The following is a 24,251-nucleotide window of genomic DNA, read 5'->3' as shown; positions in this document are numbered from 1 at the left end:
GGGATGCACAAAGGCTATGCTGGTGGCCCCGTCGTTGGCCACCCCCAAGGAGCCACTGGAGTCCCCAGGCCTAGTCCTTCCACCGACCCCCATCACAAGAGCCCAGAGCCCAGGCGGTCACAGCAGGTTTATTGTCAGCGACAGAGCACCAGCGAAGCTCGCCCGGCGGGCCCAGCCAGCGGCCGGGGGGGAGCAGGTGGTGTGGCGGCCAGGAGCTGGAGGATGCTGAGGTCCCGGCCTGGTCTCCTGGGCTCCGTGTTTCCTCCCACTTCTCTGGGTCCAAGGAGCATCCGTCCACCTGGGCTCAGGCCACCCTAGGGGTGGTTTCCGGCTAGGCCCACCCTGGGCAGGAGAGCGGGCCCCTGGAGAGCGTGGGCTAGTGCCAGGGATGGCTGCGGGGCTGGCGGGGAGCAGCCAGGCTCCAGGGAGGAGCGGGAGTGCGCCCGGCGCCCTAGAGACTTCAGGCAGGCAACGATGGGCCTTCTGGGCCCCCGGGCCCCCCAATTCACCCAGCCCACGAGAACCCTAAGCCCTGCTCCCCAGTGAGCGGGGGTGAAGTGAAGAACCAAAAGCGCACCCGGGGGTCTCCAAGCACCTGGCAGGGGGCTCGGCGAGGGCGCGGGGGGCGGACCTCACGTCTGCAGCGCCAGCGGGCGGTTGGGCCCCGAGGGCCGTGAGCCGGCGGGGCTGGAGCTGTGGGCCTCCTGGAGGTCCTGCAGCACCTGCAGCAGCTGGGCCAGTGGGTCCTCGGGGGCTGGAAGCAGATGCAGGATGAGGGCGGAACAGCCAGGGCCAGAGGGCCCCCCCCACCGCCCCCGGAGTGGGGCCCCGCCCACAGTCCCCCGGAAAGGAGCTCAGGCCACTGCGGGGGCCCAGCTGGGAGGAACCTACCTTCCCCTGGGCCCGTGCACACAGAGCCTGCCCCTGTGCCCGCACTCAGCTCCCGGTGCTTCTCCCTGTGGCGGAAGACAGAGTGAGAGCTCGTGGTGCCCTTGCCAGGAAGGCTGGGTGACCCCGCGTGGGCCTCCTGAGCTGGAGGGGATCCTGGGGGTGGGGGCCGACCCTTTCAATCTGTGGGGAAGTAACAGGGGTCCAGGTCATGGTCCTCTGGTCACCTGCCATCTTCCCTCTTCCAGCCTCCTCTGGTCCCCCCCCCCCCCCGCACCACCACGGTGCGCCGGTGGAAGGCACTTTGGAAACCCAAGTTTGAACCACATCACTCCCGTTTCGGAGGACCCTGCGGAAAAGGGCCAGCTGGGGCCTGAAGTCCCAGGATTAACTGGTGGTGGGACGAGTTTCCTCCTTCTGGGAGGACGAGCCAGTTGCAGGCTAAGCACAATTCCTAACTGGGGTTCACCAGAGATCCCTGGGCCCTCAGGTACGACCCTGGGAGCCCACACGGAGGGAGAGCGAGCAGCCACGTGGACCCCAGGCTTGAAATTCCTTGCTTCGAAATTCCACTGGCTTGGGCTTTTTGCCGGTCTCCCTGACGTGTTTCCGAAGAGCTGTGTCCCTGTTAAGATCTAACGAGCTGCTCCTCCTCCTGAGATGCCTTCTAGGCCCCATGGGGTCGGTCCAGTCCCCTACCTGCTCTGCTCATTTGCTAATTTGAACTGACCGCAAGCGAAGACATCGTTCCCAGTAACTGGTTACAGCAGCCACAGGAAGTGGGCACAACAGGGACTAAGGACGGGTCACCGTGTCAGGGGATCAGGGGTGCCAGTGGGGCAGAAGGTCTCGTGGTGCTCAATGGCAAGGAGGTGAAGCAGAATGAGAGGAGGGGTGGCCGGGTGGTTCCAGAGCTGGGGAGGCTATGGTCAGGCCCCAGGGCACTGGTCCCGTGGCGGGACCCACCTGAACCCAAGGTGGCTTGGGTTCCAATCTTGGCTCTGTCACTTCCTGACTTAAATGGGGGACAGCTGTGGGTTCCGGGAATAGAACAGACAGGGTGGTGGCTTCATCCAGTAGGTGTGGAGGACGAAGTCACCGAGCCAGGGGGCCAGACTAGGGGTAGAGAGGAAGCTGGTGACAGGACCACACCATCAGAAAGGACATGTGGCTGCAGAGTGACCTGGGAGCTACTGGAGACTCTGGCTCACAGAGGAGCGAGCGGTTCTCGTCTGACCCCATGAGCTTCGAAGGGTTCTGAGGAAGAGATTACACCCTGGAAAAGTTGATGAGGAACAAGGACAAGAGCCACCACCCCTCCAGGGCCCCGGGGCCTGGGGTGTGGGGCAGAAAACCGCCCCCATTCCAGCAGGCTCAGGGAAGCCGCTCAGGGAAGCAGAGGGTTGCTTGGAGATCTCCCCACTCTGGACTCCACCTCCGGAGATTCTGAGTCAGTGCGGTAGGCATTCTGTTTTTTTCTGAGCGGGAGCCAAGGGCTGAGAACCAGGGCATTAAGGAGATGGCTGAGGAACTCAAGAGAGCTGGCTGAGGACAGTCCCTGCGCTCCGAGGGCACGATGGGGAGGCCGGACAGGTTGGGAGGCTGCGTCAGTCCGGGGCAGGACCACAGCCGTGGCAATGACCCAGGCCTTCTGCAGCCCTTGAGCCTTCCTCCTCACATGAGCCAGCCTCATGCCGCAGAGACCCGCGTACCCCTCCCCGGGTGTGGCTGCCACCGGCAGGAAGGGGCCAGGCCTGATCCGCAGCAGGGGACCAGCCATGCAGCCCCAGCTCTGGCCCTCACCCGCCACACTCCCCGGGGCCACACAGGCCTCCTCACCTCAGTGCAGCCTCCACGCCCAGCAGGTGCCGGTAGATGAGCTGGGCCTCCAGGTCATGATCCAGAGGGTCATTCCACTCCTGCAGGGTCACCCGTGACCGGGTCTTGTCACAGCCCAGATCTGGGGGCACAGAGAGGGCAGGGTTGCGGGCAGTGTCCATGAGAGCTTACGTCCAACTTCATGGCAGTGCAGGTGGGGACACTGAAGCCTGAAGAGGAACAGGAATGGGCTCAGGGGCCCCAGGAGGGCAGCAGCTCATCTCTGCCGGGTGCAGCTCCTGAGTCCAGAGATACATGACTGCCGAGCATGGGAACCGCACAGGAGACAACTCAAGGGGGCCGGAAGGTTTTCTGGATGGCTGCCTGCCTAGAAGGAAGAAGGGAGCAGCCTGGGACCGTAAGATCACGGGGACAGAAGCTGAGGGCTTCGGGCCTTGGAATGAGCCGGCCCTGCCACTTGCTGGCTGACGACCTTGCAGAGGCACCGGCCCCCTTAAGCCTCAGTTTTCTCCTCCACAGAATGGGCTACCAGACCTACCTCCTAGCGCCCTAGGGAGTCCCCCTCACCAATAACAAGGGCTATCACCATGAAGGTCAAAGCCAGCGGCTGCAGGTCAGGCCAACCAACCAGAGCTGCCACTGTCCCCTCCCAGACCCAGGGCTGGCTGGAGCAGGTGGGGCAGCTTCCCAGGGCCTCCCGTGCCAGGCTCCGGGGGCTGAGTCTCTTCGGAGACCGTGGAGCAAGAATTTTGTAAAGCAGTGAGCCTGGGTGGCTCAGTCGGTGAAGCGTCTGCCTTCGGCTCAGGTCATGATCCCAGGGTCCTGGGATCGAGCCCCGCATTGCGCTCCCTGCTCAGCAGGAAACCTGCTTCTCCCTCCCCCACTCCCCCTACTGTGTTCCCTCTCTCGCTGTCTCTCTGTCAAATAAATAAATAAAATCTTAAAAAAATAATAATAATAATTTTGTAAAGCGGATGGAGGTAAGAGAAGATCTTAACAGTCCCAGAACTGAGCTGTCTGATAGGGAAACCAGCTAGCCACAGAAAGCCGCTTAAATTTAAAATCATTAAAATTACATAAAATTAAAACAAACTTTGAACTCTGTTCCTGGGCCACACTGGCCACGGCTCAAGCCACGTGTTCATAACGAGCACACGCGCAGAACCGGGCACCAGTCCCACCATCATGGAAAGTTCTAGCAGCAGCTCGTCTCGGCCATCCCTCGGGTGCCCAGGGTCCCCCACCTGCAGCTCCAGTATCAGGCTGCCCGGTGGGAACATGCAGCTCAGCAGCGAAGAGTTCCCACAGTGTGTTCCTGGGAGCCCTGCTTCGCAGGAGCCTCCCTCCCTGGGCAAGAAAGGGCCCCTGTCCCGTGAGCTGGTGTCACACTCCAACTCGTTTCCAGGCCTCCTCGGGGCCCTCAGCGAACCCACGTGCGGCACCCACACCACGCGGCACGTCCCAAACTGCCGTCACAGAACCCTTCCCGCCCGGAGCCCCTGCAGGGACCAAGGCCTTCCTACGGGTGCACAGGTGGCCCCCAGCCAGGCCAGCCAGGGTGGACAGATGCCGTGTAGGGGGGCCCAGGCCTCCGCTCCCACCTGACTTGTCCTTCTGGTGGCAACAGCTCCACTTGTCCCCACGGAAGACGCCAGGGTGGTAGGAACCCAGCAGGCTGGGGTTGCTGATGCACACCTTCCGCAGCGCAGACAGCCACTGGTTCAGCTCGTTCACACACTGCCGGGGGCGCGGGGGGCCGTCAGAGGTCACCCGCTCCAGGAAGCCCACCCTCCCCCTTCCTGGAGCTCCCAAGCACGTGGCCTGATGAGCAGAGTGCCGGCTGGACGTCGGCCGCCACTCGCCCCCTCGACCATGCCTTGGGCAACTGTACGGGGTGGTCACCATTTTCCCCTGTAGCTCTGGACAGTCCCTCCCAGGGACAAGCCAAACCCCCTCTGACTTCAGCCTTCCTTCTTGCTCCCCGTGTCCTGCCCCTAGACGTTCTCTCCTTCACGATGCCCCTTCTCAGAGGCCCTCCCACCCACCCTTTAGAGAGCAGCGTCCCCCTGCTCAATGCTACTCTGTCCCCTCCCTCTCTCCCTTAGTCTCCTTTGTGCCCTTCAAGGCACTGCCACCATTTGACATTTTAAATATTGATTTAGGGGTGCCTGGGTGGCTCAGTTGGTTAGGCAACTGCCTTCGGCTCAGGTCATGATCCTGGAGTCCCGGGATCGAGTCCCGCATCGGGCTCCCTGCTCGGCAGGGAGTCTGCTTCTCCCTCTGACCCTCCCCCCCCTCCTCTCTCTCTCATTCTCTCTCTCAAATAAATAAAATCTTAAAAAAAAAAATATTGATTTAGGGGCCCGTCTGCCTCCCTGGGAGACAAGTTCCACGAGGGCAGGGCTCCTTCCCCTGCCACTGTACCCCCCACCCCGGAGAACCACGCCTGAGCCTTGCAGACGCTCCACAAACACCTCTCAGATGAATGGATGAATCAGTACGTAAAGAGACAAGAACCTGAGGGCGTGTACTCAGAGCCACACGCCGCATAAACATGGGAGGATTACCTGTTGACGTGTTCCGCAAACACATAGGCACCAACACAGATACTCAGAAATCGTTTTCCACAAACGCGTACAACGTGTGAAACTCCAAATCACAGGACCGTACACGTCCTTACACTGGACCACGCACAGACCTACACTGGGGTGCCTAGACAGGCCCAGGGAAAGCCACAGGCACAGGCCCCCAGGCCCCAGGCCCCACACACACACGCACGCACACACACACACACGCGCACTGCACTCAATCGGTTCTCACACCTTGCTGGGCCTGGTGCAGCTGACAAGGGGGTAGGAGGCTCACTGGGGCCTCCTTCTAGCCCCCCCATCTCCCCAGGCAGCTCTTCCCCCAGCGGCCCTCCCCTCGAGTGCCCCCACACGGCCCCCACCTTGCACTGCAGGTACATGGTCTGGGGTTTGCCCGCGTCATCCTCGTAGATGACCTGCATGACGTGCGAGCTGCCGAAGCTCTTCTCCTCCACCTTCTCTGCCGCCCGGATATTGGCTAGCTTGATGAGGGCGCTTTTCTGGAGTGGGCCGAGGCAGGGAGACTCAGGGTCCGAGCCGGGACCACTCCGTGTCCTAGTTCTGGGCCTTAGTCTCCCCTTCTGCAGCCCCGGGGGTTGGCTTAGGGGACCCGGCTCTGTGAGTGACTCCAGCCAGACAGAGTGCAGACAAATGGTGACTAAGTGCCTGGCCTCTCGAGGGTTCGCAGCGGTCATGGGAGGTCTGAGCTTTGGAAATGTCTGGACTCCCAGCATTCCCCAGGCCTGGAAAGTAGCACCTGCCTGGATCAGGCCCTGTGCCTTTCCCCTTATGAATAATCCGCCCCCCCCCCCCCCCCCCCCCCCCCCGTGCCTTTACCTTCCCCGCCTCCTGGCCCCTCCCCACTCCTGCCATCATCCAATCCGGTAAGACACGAATGAGACGGAGAGAAGCTGTGCGTCTGAAGGGTCTGTGTCCCTGAGGGGCCCCCAACCTACTGAAGCGGAACCTGGGCTAGCAGCCCCCAACCTGGGGTCTCCCATCAGAACTCATCAGGGACCTTATCACCCAAGTTAAGAGTCCCCATGGCCCTCAGGAGAGCACCCACTCCCCCCAGCCTGGCATCCAAGCCCACCACCCCTGCTGGCCCCAGTGATGAGCAGAGAAGGGCAGAGCCGCCTCTTGGGAGGAGTGGGAACACCTGGAGGGGAGCTCTGGGGACACACATCTGGGGGTGGGGCCTCCCAAAGGACAGAAGATGTGCTGCCCTCTTCTGCTGAAGAGGAGACAGGAAGGAGGCAGAAGGGGGGAGCTGCACAGGGGGATGCACGGATATGCCCACAAAAAGGCAGAGCTCAATGCCAAGGAATGGAAAGGGGCCCAGAGTGGCACAAGGGAAGGCCCTGCCAGGCTTGGCTGAGGCTGCAGAAAATGCTGAGGGGACTCAGCGGCTGGGCAGCTGCTAGGAGTGGAAGAGACCGGAAAGCGAGAGGCCCAGACTAAGGGGTCACCCGGGGAGCTCCCTCACCCTCTTGGTTCTCCCATCAGCTGCTCAGGGCCGGGTTGGGAATCCCCGGAAGACCATCCCCAGAGCCTGGCTGGCGGGGGGTCGGGTCAGCCCAGCTAGGGCTCAGCAGATCCATCCAGAACATAAGTGCTCCGCCCTTCCTGGGAGAAGAGCATGGACAGGAGGCCAGCCCGGGGCCTTCGGTAAAACCACTGGCTGAGATCCTGCCCTACGCCGGGCCCGGGCTCTGCAACCTCAGAGTGATTATCTTCTCTGCCCTCAACAACTTGGGAAGTAGGGACCGTCGTCCCCAGTTTGTAGGCCAAGACACCAACCAAAGCTCAGAGAGGTTGAGACACTTCCCAGGTACACAGGGCTGGAAACCAGGACTCCTCCCAGCCCCCCTCTCTCATTCCTCCATCTCTCAGAAGCACCCCTCAGCCCCCCACCCCACTCATGCACCAAGAAGCCAGGGCTGACATGGCAGCCACTGCCTGCCCCCTGCCCTCTGGGCAAAAAAGCTTCTTCCCTACGGGTCTTAAGAGATCCTGTGGCTGACACCAGAAGCCTGGTCCCGCCTGGCGTTCTTCTCTGATCCCGGTGGGCCCTGGGATGGGCTCCGAGGGAGGAGGGTGTTATAAACCCCTCAGATCCCCACTTGCCCACCTTAGAGCTGGGTGTCTTGGCGAAGCTGAGGGCCTCGGTGGTGAGGGAAAAGTGGAGTTTCTTGAAGGAGGACATGAGGGGGCCCTTGCCCTTGGTCCTGTGGATGAAGAGCGGCCCCTCCTTCACCGGCGGTGCCTGCAAACTCAGTGCCCGCTGTAGGTCCAGCTCTGCCGGGCCAGGGAGAGAGGGTAAAATGTGAGTCCAGGACGAAGTAGGGGCTGGAGGAGAGCCGCGAGGGGCACAGGCAGCAGGTGGGCAAGGCCGTGGGACAGGGCAAACGGGATCAAGAGGCTGTGGGTGCGACCAGAGAGACAGAGGGCAGAGTAAACGGGACCTGGAGGCTGTGGGCAGCGCTGTAAGACAGGCCAGTGTGGGTGGGGCCACGGGGCGGGGGCGGAGCAAATCTGGACGGAGAGGGTAGCCTGGGGCCCCACGGGGAGTGCTCACCCTCCTTCTCCTCGATGTCCACCAGTTTAGTGATGAAGTCCTTCAGCTGAGCCACGCCCTGGCGCACGGTGGGCTGCAGCGGCTCCATCCAAGCCTCCTTGGCTCTGGAAGCGGGCGTGTCCATGTTGCCCACATTCTGGACCGCCTGCGGGTGCCAGGCTCTGCTGGGTCAAGGGCCCCCCACGGCAACCTCCCCCTTCCCGCCCCCAAATGGGTGCCACTCCCGCGGTAGAAACGGAGGCAGAAGCGGCACAAGCTCTGCTCATGGGCCTGTTCCATCCGCACTGGGGTTCGGGGCTGGGCCGATCACGGAGTTTGAGGCCTTTCGGGACCTGACAGTTGAGACTACTTGAGGCCAACCTACTGGCCTTCCTCGGCAAGTTTAATGGGAGAGTGCTCCCCCCCACCCGGGTACGCCAGCCCCAGCCTGGTGCCAGGCAGCTAGGTGCCGCCTGGGAATAAGTAGATCTGGGCGTTCGAAGGCCCGCATTCACACAACACAGGCCGTGCGGCCTTGGGTCATCTCCTCCCCCGCAGGGACCTGTTTCCTTGTCCATGAGCTCGGGTGACCACGAGAAAGCTTTGTCAACTGTGAAGTGCCGTGCCACCGGCGTTCCTGGAGCCAGTCGGGGACACACTGCCATGCAGGCAAGGGCCCCGTCGGCAGCCGGCTGGGCATCCCGCCCGCGTCCCCAGGCCCGCACCTTGGCCAGCAGGAGCAGGGTACGGCTGGTGCGCGCGTCCGCGTGCCGCTCCCGCAGGTGGAAGAGCTTGGGCGCCATGATGGCGGGAGAGAAGAAGCGCAGGCACAGGAAGCTGGTGACGGCGATGAACGGCACGTTCTGGGGGGCGCGGGGGAGGGGGGCAGGGCTGGACTGCCTGAGGCCTCGCCTCGGGACCGCCCGCGGGCCTTTGGTGCTGTCCCCGCCTCTCCCGCTCCCCACGACCCTGCCTGCGGTCCTAAGCCCCTACCCCCCCCCACCACCGCCACCGCCGCGCCCGGGACGCCAGGGCTCCCCCTCCCCGCCCCCGCTTTCTTCCCTCCGCCCGGCCCCACCGGCAGGGGGCGCACCTCGTGCTGGGCGCTGGGGAAGCGCTCGCGCACGCGCCGGAAAAGCTGCCGGAAGGTGGCGCGGACCACGGCGGGGCATGCGCGAACGGAGCGACTGAGCGCGCTCAGCAGCGCCCCCAGGTGGGTGCGCAGCGTCTGCGCGCTCTGCTCCAGCACCTCGGCCTCGGTCTGTGGGCGGTGCAGCCCGGAGCACCTGAGTGGATCCCGCGGAGGATGGAGGTCAGCGCCCCTGCACAGACTCGCACAGAGGCTCCCCGAGACAGGCGCAAGAAGGCGTCAGCAGAGACAGGGACAGAGGCAACGCACAGGTGGGCAGAGCGACGGAAGGCAGACCCAGGCAGAAAGGGCCAAAACATACACTCGCAAAAAGGGCCTGGCACCCCCGCCCCCCCTCCTCCCCGGAGTCCCCCCTGGCCTCACCCTACATCCTTGACCTCCACTTTGCTGGGGTCCAGCTCCACGTACTTCTTCTCCTCAAACACCCTGTCAATGATGGGGCCCAGGACGCCGTGCAGATACCGCATCCCAGCCACCTGGGGGCCGCGGGGGGTGGCATTGGTCCTGCCTCCCGCCTCCAGCTGCAGGCCTTCCCCCTGCAGCTGGCCTCCCAGCCACCCCGTGCACCATCTGCCTGCCGTGTCCACTCAGGATAGAGCCAGGCACGCAAAGGGGACAGCGTGACAAACTGCTGCTGCGCGAATGAACGAGTGAATGGATGCATGGGTGGATGGATGAAATTCTTAGCCTTAAAGGGCCCTGGGCTCCCGGGTGCCTGGGTGGCTCAGTTGGTTAAGCGACTGCCTTCGGCTCAGGTCATGATCCTGGAGTCCCGGGATCGAGTCCCACATCGGGCTCCCTGCTCAGCAGGGGGTCTGCTTCTCCCTCTGCCCTCTTCCCTCTCGTGCTCTGTCTCTCATTCTCTCTCTCTCAAATAAATAAATAAAATCTTTAAAAAAAAAAAAAAAAAAAAAAGGGCCCTGGGCTCCCAACCAAAGACTGGAGCTTAAGCTCCCACCCTCTCTCTCGGCCCTTCTGAACCTCCGTCTCCTCACCTAGGAAACAAAGACCATATACCACTCAACCTCACCTTCAGAAAAGACTCCATGGACTTTGAGGCCAGAGAGTTGCTCCGGAACAGGGTGTTAGCCTCACCTACGAGCAGAGGTTCTAGTGGTTAGGGGGTTGGGGAAGGACGGAGGACCATGGGGGTGGGGGCTCTAAGCTGGCCCCTCTGTAAGGAACTACCTTGCCACCTCCCAGCACACTGCCACACCTATGCCTTTTGCTCTTTGCCTCCTCAGACCCAGCTAAGCTTCCTACAGGAAGGCTTCCCAGATTTCTCCCCTCTCAGTATCTCTGGAGTCCTAGGCTCCTGGTTCCCCTCTCCACCACACCCTCAGACAGGCTGCCCCCTCCCAGGCCTCACTGGTACGACCCAGCTCCAGCTGGAAGAGCAGGTCCAGAAAGTCTTTGGCCAGTCCCTGCCCCAGGAAGAGCTTGAGCAGGTTGGTGGCCACATCCTGGCGGCACTCAGTGCTTGTTGTCTCCTCAATAAGTGGTATCAGCTGCCCTGGGCCCTGCGGGAGGCAGTAAGGAGAGGCAGGGCTGGAGGACCCACAGGGGAACCCAAACCCTTCACTCTGAGAACCTCAGAGGACCACGGGGAAGGGGGGGTACTTTTCCAAGGGATGGCAAGGGGCCCTGGGCACTGGCTAGTTCCTTACCATCCTGAGAACGGAGCGGTTTGCTCTTCAGAGCAGGTGTAGGCCTGCTGTCTCCGGACCCTCCCCCCTCCCCCCTTCCCCCGGGGCCCCCTCACCTGGGTGCCCAGCTTCACCTCACAGCACAGCAGCCGCACCAGGGGCTGGTAGCAGCCGGAGGGCAGTACCGTCTCGTCCCGCAGCCGCACCTCCAGCTGCAAGGAGCCCAGGCTGCCCCTGGAACGGGCAGGGCAGCCTGTGACCTCTCCACCAAGGACTCAGGCCGCCTGGGCCAGGCCCCCTCCCCACTGCCTCCATGTTCCCCACTTGGGGCCAGCCTCTCAGTCTCTTGGCTCATGCCCTCCACCTTGCCTCCCTGCACTGCCTCCCCCCCACCCCCGCCCCCATTCTTTCCCCAAGCTGCTTTCTTTCCCTGCTCGGAAAGCCCTTCCCCCTTCCAACCATCTTCACAGCCTGGCTCCCTGCCCCCCTCTAAGACCCCTTGGACTCTGAGCTTGACCCATGTGGATGTGCTGGGCTCCCCAGCCTGGAATCTGTAAACTCTGAGAGAACAGCTCCTTCGTGTATACGCTCTACACTGGAAACAAATCCCCAAGTGTCATAACAACCTGCCAGGGGCACTGAGGCTCGAGCAGGTTAGGCAACTTGCCACAACAAATCTAACTGCCAAGCTCCCCTGCTCAGATCCCTCCTGGTGGGGGTGCTGACCAAGGCTTAACCATCTCTAAGGGCCCCCCTTCCAGAAGCACAGCACAGTTCACTGAGTGATGCTGCTCAGCACGGCCTCATCCGCAGCAGCCCTCCAAAGGGCCCTTGGCTGGTTCTCTGGAAATGCCTCGCTGCTGGACACAGCCGTCTACCCTGCCCCTGCCCTGTCGATGGTGGGGATAGGGGGTCTGGGGCTTTCTGCAGAGAGACAGAGCTGAACCATCCAAGGTGGGGGACACTGCTGATTCTCCACCTCCAGGCTGAGTGGTGGGCAAGGAGGCCAGAGGGCTTCCTTGATGGGGTTGCCAGATTTACCAAAATAAAAATACAAGACGGGCGCCAGGGTGGCTCAGTCGGTTGGGTGTCTGCCTTCGGCTTGGGTCATGATCCTGGAGTTCCGGGATCGAGTCCCGCATCGGGCTCCCTGCTCGGCAGGGAGCCTGCTTCTGCCTCTGACCCTCCCCCCTCTCATGTGCTCTCTCTCTCTCATTCTCTCTGTCTCAAATAAATAAATAAAATCTTAAAAAAAAAAAAAAAATACAAGGCGCCCCGTTAAGTTTGAGTATCTTTAGTACAAGTCTGTCTCCAGCACTGCATGGACATACTTACACTGAAAAATGACTCATTGTTTGCCTGAAATTCAGCTTTAAGTGGACATCCTATATTTCATCTGGCAACCTTATTCCTGGAAAATTTGGCGGGGAGAGTCAGAGTTCTGGGGACTTGAACTCTGGTCTGAGGTCTGCTGAGAAACCCTCAAAGGGAAAAAGTCTGAAGGCCTATTCCAGAATCTGGCAGAACGTAGAAAGCAGGAGACCTCTACCGCCTCCAAGCTAGGAGGACAGGGCTGAGTCCAAGGCTGTGAGAAGGGCCAGGTGGCAGGACCAGCCAGGATAACAGTCTGGCCCAGTGGGCAAGGGTCTGCCCCTCCCTGTGCCTGCCTGCCTGCCTGATGGAGCCAACTGTCAGCCCCCACCAGCCCCACTGGCAAGCCCAGGTACTTACTCTCCCCGCCGACTCTTGGACTGGTCAGGCTGCAGCCGGAACCAGCCCTCCTCCTGCTGGGTCGCCCACAGTCTCTGGACATTGAACACCACCTGGGGGCAAGGCAGAGGTGGGGGGGGTGGGGGCGGCACGCTAAGGCTGGGACCCTCAGCTCTCTTCCTTGCCAACTACTGTTCCTTTTGGGGGAGTCCCTTCCGGGGGTCCCTGAACACCAGTGGCTCATTCTGGGGAGTGCCCCTTTGGGGCAGCCGGAGGTGGGGGGGAGCTGGGGGCCTTGCCGGAATGGAGGCCAGGCTCAGAGGTGGTGGCAGGTGTGGCTGGAAGGGGCGGGGCACTCACTTTGCCCAAGAAGTCATTCCGGCTGACAAGGTCCCAGTCCCAGGCTTCCACACACAGCGCTTCCATGGCCCCCTCTTCCAGCTCAAACTCAAACATCTCGTTCCAGCGGGGGTAACATGATTTCTTCACGATCTGCCCAGAACAGGGCAAGGAAGGGTGGGGCTGACCCCCACGGGCTCCCCCAAGCAAGGCCCAGCCAAGGGCACAGCCACCCCAAACACCCCACTTGGGATCCCTGCTGGGGCCTTGCAACAACAGAGGTATAAACTTCCCGTCCAAACCCCTATTCATTTCTCAAGGTGGGGAATGGAGGCCCAGAGTGGGTAAAGTACTTGTCCAAGGCCACAGAGCAAAAAGGTAGCAGACTGCACTGGGAAACCAGGACTCCACCCCATACCCATGCTAGGGGCTGAGCCCACCACCCTGGCTGCTTCCTGAAGCAAAGCAGTGGGGGGAGCTGTCGGACGGTGCAGATGAACCCCACGCTGCTGTCTTGGCCCAGGAGGCTGGGAGTGAAAGGCAGCTGGGGCTGTAGGGGCCGGGGCCAGAAGGGCCAGGACCTGCTATGTACCAGGATCACCCCACTTTTCTAAACCTCTTCTGTGAGGCTGCAGTCCCAGCCTGACCTCCCAGCCGATGAGGGCCTGCCCGCCCCCCGCTCCCCCGGCCCCCTCACCGAGGTCTCCTGCGTCCGGCCGTTGTAGTGCACTCGGACGAAGGGGTCAGATGCACCATTTCGGTCCTTGGGGGCTAGGTCCCTGGGGGGGTGGAGCAGAGCATCCACTTCTCACACCCCCCCCCTCGCCAGACTGCACCCCAAGCAGTGGGGTAACCACACCAGGCTGGGCTCATCCGCGCCCTGGCAAGCTGGGTGACTGTGGACAGCGCCTCTCCCTTTTCTGGATGCTGATTCCCACAGTATTCACCCCACCAGCCTCCACACGGCACCCACACCAGGCTAGGGAACCCCCCATGGCTCCTCTGAGCTGACAGCTGCAGGCTGGCTGTGAGCTCATCCTCTGCTCTGGGGAGTGGGGGAGGCAAGTGCATCATGGAACAGCCTGGGCTGTGCCCTCCACCCCGCCCCGGGTTCCCAGTGCAGCCCTGAGCTGGGGCTGCCTCTCTGAGCCTGATTCCCCATCGGTAGAATGGAGAAGATAACTGCCACAATTGAGATCATGGGGCTTCTAGAAGGCCTGCCCCGCAGTATTCCCCTACTTGGAGAGTGGATCTTGGGGAGCAGCCCCGATGGGCCATCCTGCTGCTCCTTTGCAAAGCCCAAATCCCTCTTCCTTTTACTGCAATTACTACACCCCCAGCTCAGAGCCCTTTGTGGAATAACAGCAAAGCCCACCCCTCTTCCTTTTACTGTAATTACTATTTTCCGCTCTTCTCCATATTTTCCAGTTTAAAGCTTCTCGGGCCTGCTTTTCTTTCCTCCTCCGAGCTAATAGAGTTCCAGAACGTGGCCTTGAGAATCCTCCCAGAAAGATGAAAAACATTCTTTCTGCACAGACAGCATCTCAGGCCTCCCAGAATGCCAGTGGGATCTGAGCGGGGGGCGATGGGGGGCCAAGACCCCCCCCAACTTCACACAGAGATCTGGACAGACCGCTCCTCCCGCCCAGGCACCTGCTAAGTGGAGGACAGGTTGGCCCAACCACCGCGTCCCCAGGAGTCTCGGCAGCATGTGTGTGTCCATGTGCACGCGTGTGAGTACACGTATGAGCATATGCACCCATGTGAGCATGCACGCACACGGGCCACAGACAGCCTGGTGCCAGGTGAGGCTGAGGGAGGAGGAGGCGGGTGGGCAGGGGGACAGAGGGTGGGAATGGCCACGCATGAGGGTGTGACCGGGCCTCTGCCCAAGTCTACACATTTTCCCTCCGCCTGTGCCTCGTCCACGCTCCAGCCCCAGGACAGAGAACCAAGCCAGGGGAGCCACAGTCCCCGCCTGCAGGAGAGAGAACTTCCTCCCCAGGAAGCTGACCACCCCCGCGGGGACCCGCTCTTCCATAGGCGCTGGCCAGGCCCTGCCCTCCCGCCCCAGAGGCAGCCAAGGACCCTGTGCGGGCGGCCTGGAGCCAGAAGGGAAGGCGCTCCTCATGGAGCGTGTGTGACTCACACTCAGGCCCAGACAGGAGGGGAACCTGCAGCTAAAAATACCCGGGTGGGGGAAGGGGGCCCTGTCATAGGTGACTCAGGCCCACCTTTCTGCCCAAGTCACTGTCCCTCCTGGAGACAACCCCCCCAACACACACACACACACACACACACACACACACCCCAAGTTCATACCGCAGTTAAACCCAGGGGAAGCCCAGTCTTGGCATGGGGGCTGCATGCTCAGAGTTTGGGGTCCCCTCTCGCCTGCTACCCCCACTGCTCTATGATGCCCGAAGCCCCACCGTTAGAACATCACCCCGTCCCCAAAGAGACATAGCGTCCTGGGCCGGGTCACCCAGGAAACACCTTCGGGTCAGGGCAACCTCCCCAGTCCGCCTGCGTGCAGGCCTTGGTGGGAGGAGGTGCAGGGCCAGGACGTGGAGTTCGGGGGGGGGAACCGCAGGCGGGCAGTAGCAGCAGGTGTCCCTAGTTGCGTAGGGCCCACCACCCCGCTGCCCAGACCCTCCCGCCTCACCTGGCCTCCAGCACAGAACAGCGCAGGCGGCGGGCCCGCGGCCCCGGCACCACCTCCAGGCGCAGGTGGATCTCACCTTGCACCTCCTCATCAGGGTCGACCTCCGTCAGGTGGGCCCAGCCACTGAAACCTGTGGGGCAGGCGGCTCAGCCGGGGGCCCAGCCCTCTCCCTCAGCCCCGCTGGGCACCACAGCGCTCCTCCACCATCCGCTCAGGGTCCTCTCGAGCTCTGGGGGGCAGGGGCGCTCGTCCCCAGGGACAGATGGGGACACAGGCCCAGAAGCTAAGCAACAGCAGTTGCAAGAGGCTTGACGCAAATCCAAATCCGGCGACCCCTGTGTCCTTACTCTCATGCCCCGCTGACCCTAACTCGTGGCAGGACCGCCCTCTCGGGCCTCAGTTTCTCCATTTTAAAACAGCGACTCTTTTGTCTGGGGCTGCTGGAGGAGGGGCCAAGCCCAGATGGGGAAGCAACAAGGGACCAGCATCACTTGGGCCGGGGGACCTTGAGGGGCTGGCGCGGGCAGCGGGCAGGAAAGGCCTCTGGCCTGGCAGGTGCCGAGAGGCTCCGTGAGTCAGCAAAGTCGCCCGGGCCTCACAGACAGGAGCAGGTGTGTGCCAGGAAGGCCCGGGATGAATCACAGGGGCTCGGACAAGCAGAACCCGAACCGCCTGAGAGCTCGCGGTCTGAACCCTCACCGGCTAGGGACCCGGCCCACGGGAGACAGCACCTGCCCTGGGTCACACAGTGAGGCTGCATCAGCATCCCAGCCATCATCCAAGGGGCCTCGCCCGGCCACAGGCTGAGGGGACCCCAAGGGGACAGAAAGAGCCAGCCGATTGGGAGGAGGGGTCTCCACACCTCAGCAACGGAGCATACAGAGGCCCCTTCCTCTGCCTGCAGAGGCCCCAGATCCCACCACTAGCAGCCCCTCTTTGCCCTAGGGGGATGCAGTCCCAGTAGGGGACAGAATGGGGCCAGGGCATTGAGGCCAGGGTCTCAGAACTGGGGGAAGGCCAGGGACGGGGCAGACCAGTGGGGGTAGAAGGAGGGGGGCCAGGAGAGGGGAAGCAAGAGCAGGCCGTGGGCTCCCTCCCAGGGATCTTACCCTTAGGGTGAGCAGCCAGGGTGTCCCTGGTAAGGCAGACCTTCCCGATAACGTCATCCCGGCTGGAGGATGGAGAGGGAGCCAGAGCTGGGCAGGGCTCCGCAGGGAGCCCGGGACCCCCCTCCTGCCCAGTTCAGGGGCCCTGTGGGAAGCAGGGAGGCTGATACTCCAGTCATTTGCAGGAGCCGATCGGAGCAGGACCCATGACCCTCCTGCGGGCCCTGCATTCTGGACACTCTCAAGAGCATGTGCTAGGTTTCTCCATGTGGACGGACACATGGGCCCACATATATGCCAAGTTCATTCTGGGTTTCCTAGCTCGCATGCCCCCACGCACAGCCCAGCACACCTGTGCCTTTATTCACGCACGTACGTGCACATGGATGATGTGGTGAGAGCAGTGTGAACACCCCCGCCCCCACAGACACCTGCTCGCTCAAACCCTGAACCCTTCCAGACCCTCCCGGGGCTCCCCCTCCCTCCAGGCCGTAAAGAGGAGGCAAAGCGACCATCATTCTCAACAGGCCCAGCAGTGACATGGCAGGGTCTGGGCCCCATTTGAAGGGTGGGGGCCCACCCACCTGAGGGCATCCTCATCCATGACGTAGAAGGCCACCGCGTGGAAGGTGGGCGGCAGGTGCACCTGATACTCCTCGCCCCAGAATGGGCACAGGGTCTTCCACACAGTGGCTGTCCTACAGGAGAGGACCCTCAGCACCTCTCTGGGCTACCCACAGGCCCCGGGCCGTGACAAGACAGGGCCACGTGACTTAGGTTCACCTTTCCCCCTATCCCCTTCCACTCCCGAGAATGAGTGCTGATGATTTTCCTTGTCCTAGTCCCCACTGTCCACCATCAGTCATTCCCTCCTGACCTTCCTCTCTGCCCTGGGTGGGGCGCAGGGCTGCATCTAGCAGGCTATTTTCCATTTGGGGAAACTGAGACCACAGGTGGCCAGAGCTGGCCCAGAGAGGTTTTACGTGGTCAGACCCTCCAGGGCAGAGCCTTCAGCTCATGGGACTCAGCAGGGAATGTTGGGGGGTGGGGAGCTGAAACCCCCAAGGACCCGGATGAAGGCTCAAATGATCACCTTCACCCCAACCACGACAGGTCACTTGAATGCTGGAGCCTCGGTTTCCCTGTCTGTCACAGAGACAATCAGAGCCATCTTGCCCATCCCCCTCTTGGTATCATGGTTTGGACAGAATGTGAAGACTTGGGGTCCTATTTGCAGGGGGGAAGAACCACGAGTCTGGCAGCCTCAGCCGGCAGTCAGCAATGGGCACTTCGGTGGGCAGAACAGTGGGGCAGCTCTGGCCATGAAGTTCAAGGTCGAGGCCAGAGACACAGAGGAGTTGGGACCTCAAAGAGCCTGCCCAGAATCGTGGAGCCCAGGGGCAAAAGTGCATCCAGGCGAGGTGGCCCTTCTGGTACAGGCTGGGGCCCCCTAGCCTGGAGCAGCCTTTCTGGGGTATAACCACAGTGGGAGTCTCTCAGGGAGTGGGGACCCCGAGGGAGACCCGGGACAGGGGAGGAGGAAGATGCTCAGGCTTTGGGGTTAGCCAGATTTGGGTCCCAGTCTGACTCTGCCACCTCCTAAGTATGTGACCCTGGGCAAGTTAGTCTCTGAGTCCCGGGGTTCCTCATCCGTAAGTGCAATTTAACAATATCACATCTAGCTCCTTGCAAGTTTTAACTGGGCTGCAAAAGGCTTAGCACAGGGCCCGGCGGACGGTACTCCATAAATAACAGCTACTGTTATTACTACTCGTCCTCTGTCCCTTCCGAGGGCCGTAAAGATCATCGAAAGGAACAGCACTGGCGAGAGGCCCTTGGATGGAAGGCCTGGATGGGCGTTAAGGTCAGTAATCAGCAGGAGGAGTTAGAGGTCAGTTTCCTCACCTCCCAGCAGGTGTGTCAGGGCAGGGGCGGGGCCAGGGGATCAGACACTCGGAGCCCGCCCCCTCCCCTGCCCCGGGGTGTGAGCTGGCAGGGTAGGGGTGAGTGGGGAGGAGCAGGGGCAGCCCCGTCACCCACCCTTAGTGGGGGCTGGAGGAAAGGGCCGTACCGGATGATGGGCTCATTGTCCACTTTCACGATGCAGTAGGGGTCACTGCTGCCAGTGCTGTAAGACACAAGACCAGGGAGGGGCTGACCGGCGGCCGGCGGCAGGTGGGGTGAGCGTAGGGGTGCCCCGGGGGGCTCCTGGGCAGCTCAGCCCTCTGTGACCCCAGGAAGAGGACAATCAAGGCTGAGGCACGGGGGCCTGGGCTGTGTCCCCAGGGCCCAACGGCTCCTCAGGCCGAAACGTGTGCCCCCCGTGCCCCCCCATCAGTCTGGGAGGCCCGTGGTGAGCAAAGTGCAGGAACCTGCACGAGGCTTCCCTGCAGTGGTGCAGGGGAAGGGGAGAAAGGGCCCAGGGCGGGGGGTGGGGAGCCCTCCTGCTTGGGGGGGGAAGGATGCTCCTTCCTCCCGCCCCGCCCCAAGGAGGACAGAAACAACAGTCATAGTAGGGAACAGCCCCAGGCCAGCTCCAGAAGCCCCGATCGATCCATCTGCAACACCCAAGTGGGCGCCTTGTTCTCTCTCCCCCGAGCCCTTGCTCCCGAGGCTCCTCTCGCCTGGACGCCTGGACCACGCTGCCCACCTCCCAGCCTCAAGCCCCCCGCCCCGCCTCTCAGAGCCCACCCCCATCCCAGAGGCAGGGAGTCGGGTCTCCCCTGCGGGCCCACTGCCTGCAAACTCTCCATCTTTCCCCCCATCCCAGGAACGCTAGTGATGCGCTGTCCTCAGCTGCCACCCCCACCTGACCACCCGAGAGAGGGGCCACTTCTGTGTCCCCAGGGCCTAGGACAGGGCTTGGCACAACACAGGGGGCCCAGGGGTGTTTGCTGGATGAATGAATGAACGAATAGAACAGTCTGCCCTCGAACTCTCGGCCATCTGGGAAAGAAGGAAGGGGAAGACCAAGCCGGGACTGCTCTGGCGCCCTGGTCTCAGTTGGTAGGGGACTCCTGGGATGGGGGGGGGGGGGCAGCCCCAGCCAGGCCTAGGGCTGGTCCCATGCAAGAAAGGGGGTGAGGACTGTCTCCGGGAGTACCTTTCAGGCCCAGTGTCCATAGATTTGCATGTTGGAGGTTGGGGAATTCCAAGCCCTGCTCCCTTTCTCAAAAGGGGTTCTTCCTGCAGAGGAAGCCATGAGACAAACATCTCCAAAGGTCCTCCCAGGACTCAGTTCTCCACACAGTGCAGTGTGGCGCTCACAGGGTGACTGCCCCGGGTCCCCGGCCTGATGGAAGGGCCAGCCCACGGCAGGTGTTTGGTAAATGTTGGCACGGCCCTAGACTCCTTGCTCCTCTGCCTGTCACCCCTTCCCGTGTCATTTAGGAGCCCCCTCCTCCAGAGCGACCCTTGGGAACACCCTAGCTTGCATCCCACCACCCCAAAGCCAGGGGACTCGGGGCCTCCAGCCATTAGGCCCCTGTGTACCCCCAGAGCTGGGCTGGGAGGCAGGGCCCAGCAGGTGCACGCATATTTGCACAAGGAACTAGGAAGGAGGAAGATGTCCCTGTGGGCTGAGACCTGGGCGGGGGGGGGGGGGGGGTTGGGGGCGGGACCCCTCTACCCTACCTCTGCCTCCTGGCCTGGCACCCCTAGCAGCCCTCTGAGCCCAGCTCTGCCCACTGGGCAGCTCTCACTCATTGAATGAATCTCTGAATGAACCATGTGGTTTGGGGTTTGTGTTACAGGCCAGATCACGGGGGTAAAGGCCTGGAGGCAGGAATGGACCTGGGTGTGCAGGGGCTGCGAGGAGCTGGGTGGCTGGATCAGAGGCGGGCAAAGGGGACAGTGTCAGGAGCGGGCTGAGGCCAGAGGCCCAACCACGAACCCTGGCCAGGTGTTGGGCCCTGTGCCCCTGCCCAGTGCACAGTGAGGGCCCGGACTGGCTCCCTGCCCCACTTCCCCTTCCCCAAGCCACTTGGGGAAGCTAGCCTGGCTACTTGCAAGGCCTCTATATTTAGCCCCTTGGCAGTTTCCAGGCTGTGGGAGGGGAAGGATCAGGGCAAACCCTGAAATAGTCCCGGGCCCGTCCCCAGGGCCACCGGGCGTGGGAGCCAGTCAGTCACCGGTCATTATGAGACTTAGCTCCTGTCTGGCTGACCCAGGCGCACAAGGATGAGAGACGGTAGATGGAAACAGAACAGAAACAGGTGGGCTCTGAAAGCGGTCGGTGAGAGGGAGCACAGCTGTGCTCTCTGCCCTTAAGAGAACTAAAAGCCCATGAGTGGAGATGGCAGATCTGATAATGTCTCCCTCCTCAGAACTGTCTCAGTCAAGATGGAGCACTACAAAAGGCGGTGAGCTCCCCGTCCTCGGAAGTGTGCAAGTCCCGGCTGGAAGGGAGACTGTTCAGGAGACAGGCTGATGAGGCACAGTGAGGCAGGCTCACCACCATCCCTTCCTCCAGCATTCAGTGAGGGCCTCCTGGGATCTCCAAACCCCTGCTGTCCCTGAGCCAAATGATTTGCATGGCATTTGCAAGGCTCAGTCCCCACTGAGCCCCACGGCAAGCCTGCAACATCGGCCCAGCTAGGATTCTTGGGCTGTCAGCAGCAGAAAGAGTGGGTTTGAATCCTGACTTCTCTATCTAAATGCTACGTGGCCTTGGCAAGTAACTTGCACATCCTGAGCCTGTTTCCCCTTCTACGAACTGAGCCTATCTACCTTACAGAACTTAAGACAAGGATTAAATGGAAGGGTCCTCCACAGCCCTTATTCTCCTCTACCACGGACCAGGAGCCCCCCCCCCCCCCAGGGCCCCTGGAATGCCAAGATGAATGAGTCACAGTTCCTACCCCTCGTGGTCACACAGCATGGCAGCCCAAGAAGCAGCAACTGCTACCAAGGGCATCGTCCTGACTCCAGCTGACCCCAACTGCTGAAGGGCACAGTCGGGGGCACAAGAACCAAGGCTGCCGGAGGGCACCAGGGAAAGCCCTGGAACGGAGCCGAAGTTTGAGAGGAGTCCTGAAGAATGACCAGGAGCTTGCTGGAGGACTCTGGAGGGGAGGGTCTGAAGGCAGAAGCCCCTAAGTGTGCAAAAGCAGGGCTGCAAAGAGCCCAAATGTGAGGGGCTGAGGGGGGAGGTCACAGCTGGATGTAAGAGCCAGGTGACAGGTCTGAGGGCTTTAGGAGGTGAGGGGAGGTGAGTAGGGACGGGGGCAGGTGAAGGAAAGAGATCCTGGAGGCAGAACCAACACGACTTAGCGGCCCCGCCCCCATCCCTCCCCCCGCCTCCCCCCCCCCCCCCCCCCCGGGGATGGAGCCCCAGGGTCCCCGGGCTGCGCAGAGACAGGACTGGGCCGAGAACCTGGCACCTTGGCTCCCAGGTAGACCCAGTCCGAAGCTTCGCCGCCCGGAGCTGGGGAAAGCCTAGAGCCAGGCACTAGGGCCTGCGGGATGGGGAGGGAGGCGACAGACGGAGGGGCTGCTCCTTCCAGCAGCCACCAGCCAGAGGAGGCCAAGCTGACCTAGTTAGCGGTGCTAGCCTGGGGGGTGCTTAGAGGCTGGGCCTGGAGGCTGAGACCCTCCTCAGGGCTCATCCGTCTGCTCTCCCTAGAGACCACATTCCCAGCGTCCGCTCCACCTACCCACCCCAGCACAGAAACCCACCTGGAGACGGCCCGCCCAGCCCCCTCCCTCACCCATTGCTATAGCAACTGCTGAGCCTGGCCTCGCCAGGCCCAGGGGGCCTTGAACTAGAACTGCTCAAGGCGCTGAGTGAACAGGGAAACTCACAGGGGCCACTGTCCGTGTGAGAGAGACGCCCTCGCCCCGGCCTCCCGCACCCCTCCCCATTCGCCACCTCGGCTCCGCTGCGGAGCCCGGGGCGGGCAGGGGAGGGGGGCGCACTCCAGACAGCGGACTTTGGACCCTATGCAGCCTCTGGGCTCCCTTTCCCCCACACCCCGCTCCAGGCAGCCAGCGCACCTCTAGCCTTGTGCTTAAGGGCTTTTGACCTCCAGTTTACAGAAGCGGGAAGTGAGGCTTCAGAGCTAAGATGCTGCCTAAGGCTGTATACAAGGGAGCCAGGGATGGGATGGGGCAGCTCAGCTCTGGGACTACTGAGAAGGGCGCTGGGACAAGGGGCTGCTGACACCTCCTCAAATCTGGCCAGGGACCAGGGAAAGCCCTAGATGTCACCGTGGGTTAGGAGCCCTGGACCAAGACCTTGCTCTGCCATCTGGAGCCAACATTTTCAGGTCTCCGAGCCTCAGTGTCCTTATCTGTAAAATGGAACGATGAGACCGCCTTGTTGAGTACTTGTGAGGAGGTGAAGCCACCGCATGGCGCAGATAAAGCCCAGGGCACAAGCAACAGCTGCTCCGCAGCCGCCCCAACTTTGCACGGGTCCCAGCCTCCTGACCTACAGGTTCACCCTTCACGCCAGCGCACAGCTGGAAGCCCCAGGACAGCCCCGGCCCCCAGAGCGTGTTTCAGGTGCACACTCTCGGGGACTGAAGGTTCCGGAATTACTGAGGAAGACCCCTCGTTTCCAGAGGGCACCCCCACCTACTGAGGGAGACCCCTCGTTTCCACAGGGCACCCCCACCCCCTCCAGCCACACCCCCGCAGTTCACCGAGACATCTCCCTGCGAGGTGCCCCCCAGGCTCAGCCCCTGTCCTATTAAAGCCCCTTCCCCTCTTGAGGCGCTGTTGGCTCCTTCCCTGCTAACTCAAGCCCCTTACAGACCCCCGTCCCCTCCCCAGTCCACAGCCCTTCCCTGTCCCCCCCGCCCCGCCCGGTACTCGCAACAAATCTTACTGTCCCCATTTCCCTTCCAGTCCACCACCGCGGCCACACTCGCCACACCCTCGCCGCTGCTCCACTTGTGGGCGGCCGTGTGGACCCCAGAAAGGTCAGGCTTAAGAGGCAGCGCCCCTCCCCAGAAAGTTAGGGCCCCCACCCCCGGCAGCGCTCACATGTCCTTGGCGGGCAGGTTCTTCCCCTCCACGATGCGGATGGACAGCGAGCTGCGTTTGGCCATCGCGGGTCCGCCTCGCGGGGTCCGGGCCCGGGGGCGCCCGACGCCAGGGTCGAGTGCAGCGGGCCGGCGGGCGGGCGCGGGACTGGGCGCCGCGGGGGGCGGGCCGCGCCGGGCGCGGGAGGTAAGCGCGGGGGCGGGAGAATCGCTTCCACTTCATTCACCCCCGCCCCCGCCCCATGTGCGGGGGCCACTGCGCCCGGGCGGGCCAATCGGCGGCCGGGGCTCCCTGGGGTGGGCGGGGCCGGCCCGGATCGCTGCTCTCATTGGCCGCCTGGGGGTAGGGGAGGGGCCCGAGCCGAGGGCTGTTGCCCTGCCGGCTCGCCGCGGGCGCTGGCGGTGGCGGTGGGGCGAGGGCGCGACGGTCGGCGCCCGGGGGGCCTGTGCCACCGGTAGGCGTGGGCGGCGGGCTTGGTCCCAGTGCCAGTCCCCAGGTGCACGGGGGCTTTGGGCCCTAGTGTGTGTTCAGAGGCGTGGGCAAGTGCGGGGACACGCGGGCGGGGGACGTGCGCGGAGGACCGCCCTGGCCACCCGAGCCTGACGCGTGGGACGCCCTGCGTAGGTGTAAGATGAGTGAATGAACAATCGGACAGTATGTCTGGGTTAGAGCCACCTGGACCCAGAAGGAGGCAGCGAGAGCCAGGGCGGTCCAGAGCTTTAGGGACCACGCTTTTGAGTCTGAAAGACCGCGCTTATTTTTGAGGACCTGCTTGG

At 62.5% G+C, this 24,251-nt stretch overlaps 1 protein-coding gene across 11 annotated transcripts; it reads right to left on the bottom strand.

Annotated features, from left to right (window-relative positions):
- Positions 1-112: 112 nt before the first annotated feature.
- Positions 113-23,727, bottom strand: LOC123841567 (ras GTPase-activating protein 4). Of its 11 annotated transcripts, XM_064593169.1 has the most exons (23): positions 23,476-23,727; positions 19,592-19,674; positions 18,560-18,616; positions 17,073-17,186; positions 16,492-16,553; positions 15,383-15,512; positions 13,415-13,496; positions 12,739-12,870; positions 12,400-12,491; positions 10,785-10,902; positions 10,392-10,542; positions 10,053-10,117; positions 9,386-9,498; positions 8,966-9,158; positions 8,598-8,735; positions 7,894-8,038; positions 7,447-7,613; positions 5,678-5,815; positions 4,329-4,464; positions 2,728-2,848; positions 892-956; positions 596-754; positions 113-362 (listed from the first exon to the last, which is right to left on the bottom strand). In XM_064593169.1, exons 1-22 carry the CDS (start codon positions 23,695-23,697, stop codon positions 633-635), a joined length of 2,646 nt encoding a protein of 881 aa, XP_064449239.1. In that variant the 5' UTR covers positions 23,698-23,727; the 3' UTR covers positions 113-362; positions 596-632. The 11 variants fall into 11 exon arrangements, 10 of the variants coding, with proteins under 10 accessions (XP_064449239.1, XP_064449238.1, XP_064449240.1 ...); XM_064593168.1 differs by having other exon boundaries at positions 113-754; XM_064593170.1 differs by having other exon boundaries at positions 113-754; positions 12,739-12,834.
- Between the last annotated feature and the right edge of the window lie 524 nt (positions 23,728-24,251).

The sequence above is a fragment of the Mirounga angustirostris genome, unplaced genomic scaffold, assembly GCF_029215605.1.
Source record: "Mirounga angustirostris isolate CCGP_5_RB_7025 unplaced genomic scaffold, mMirAng1.0.hap1 SCAF_5, whole genome shotgun sequence".
Lineage (NCBI taxonomy): Eukaryota > Metazoa > Chordata > Mammalia > Carnivora > Phocidae > Mirounga > Mirounga angustirostris.
Note: the sequence above shows the minus strand (reverse complement) of the source record. Positions and strands in the feature narration are given on the sequence as shown.

Coding starts and splice junctions, on each gene's coding strand:
- LOC123841567 (XM_064593168.1), bottom strand. CDS start 23,697: ATGAAGTGGAAGCGATTCTCCCGCCCCCGCGCTTACCTCCCGCGCCCG. Junction 19,675..23,475: donor AACCTGCCCGCCAAGGACAT/GTGAGCGCTGCC, acceptor CTTCCTCTGCAG/GAAGAACCCCTTTTGAGAAA. Junction 7,614..7,893: donor GGACATCGAGGAGAAGGAGG/GTGAGCACTCCC, acceptor CTGGCCCGGCAG/AGCTGGACCTACAGCGGGCA.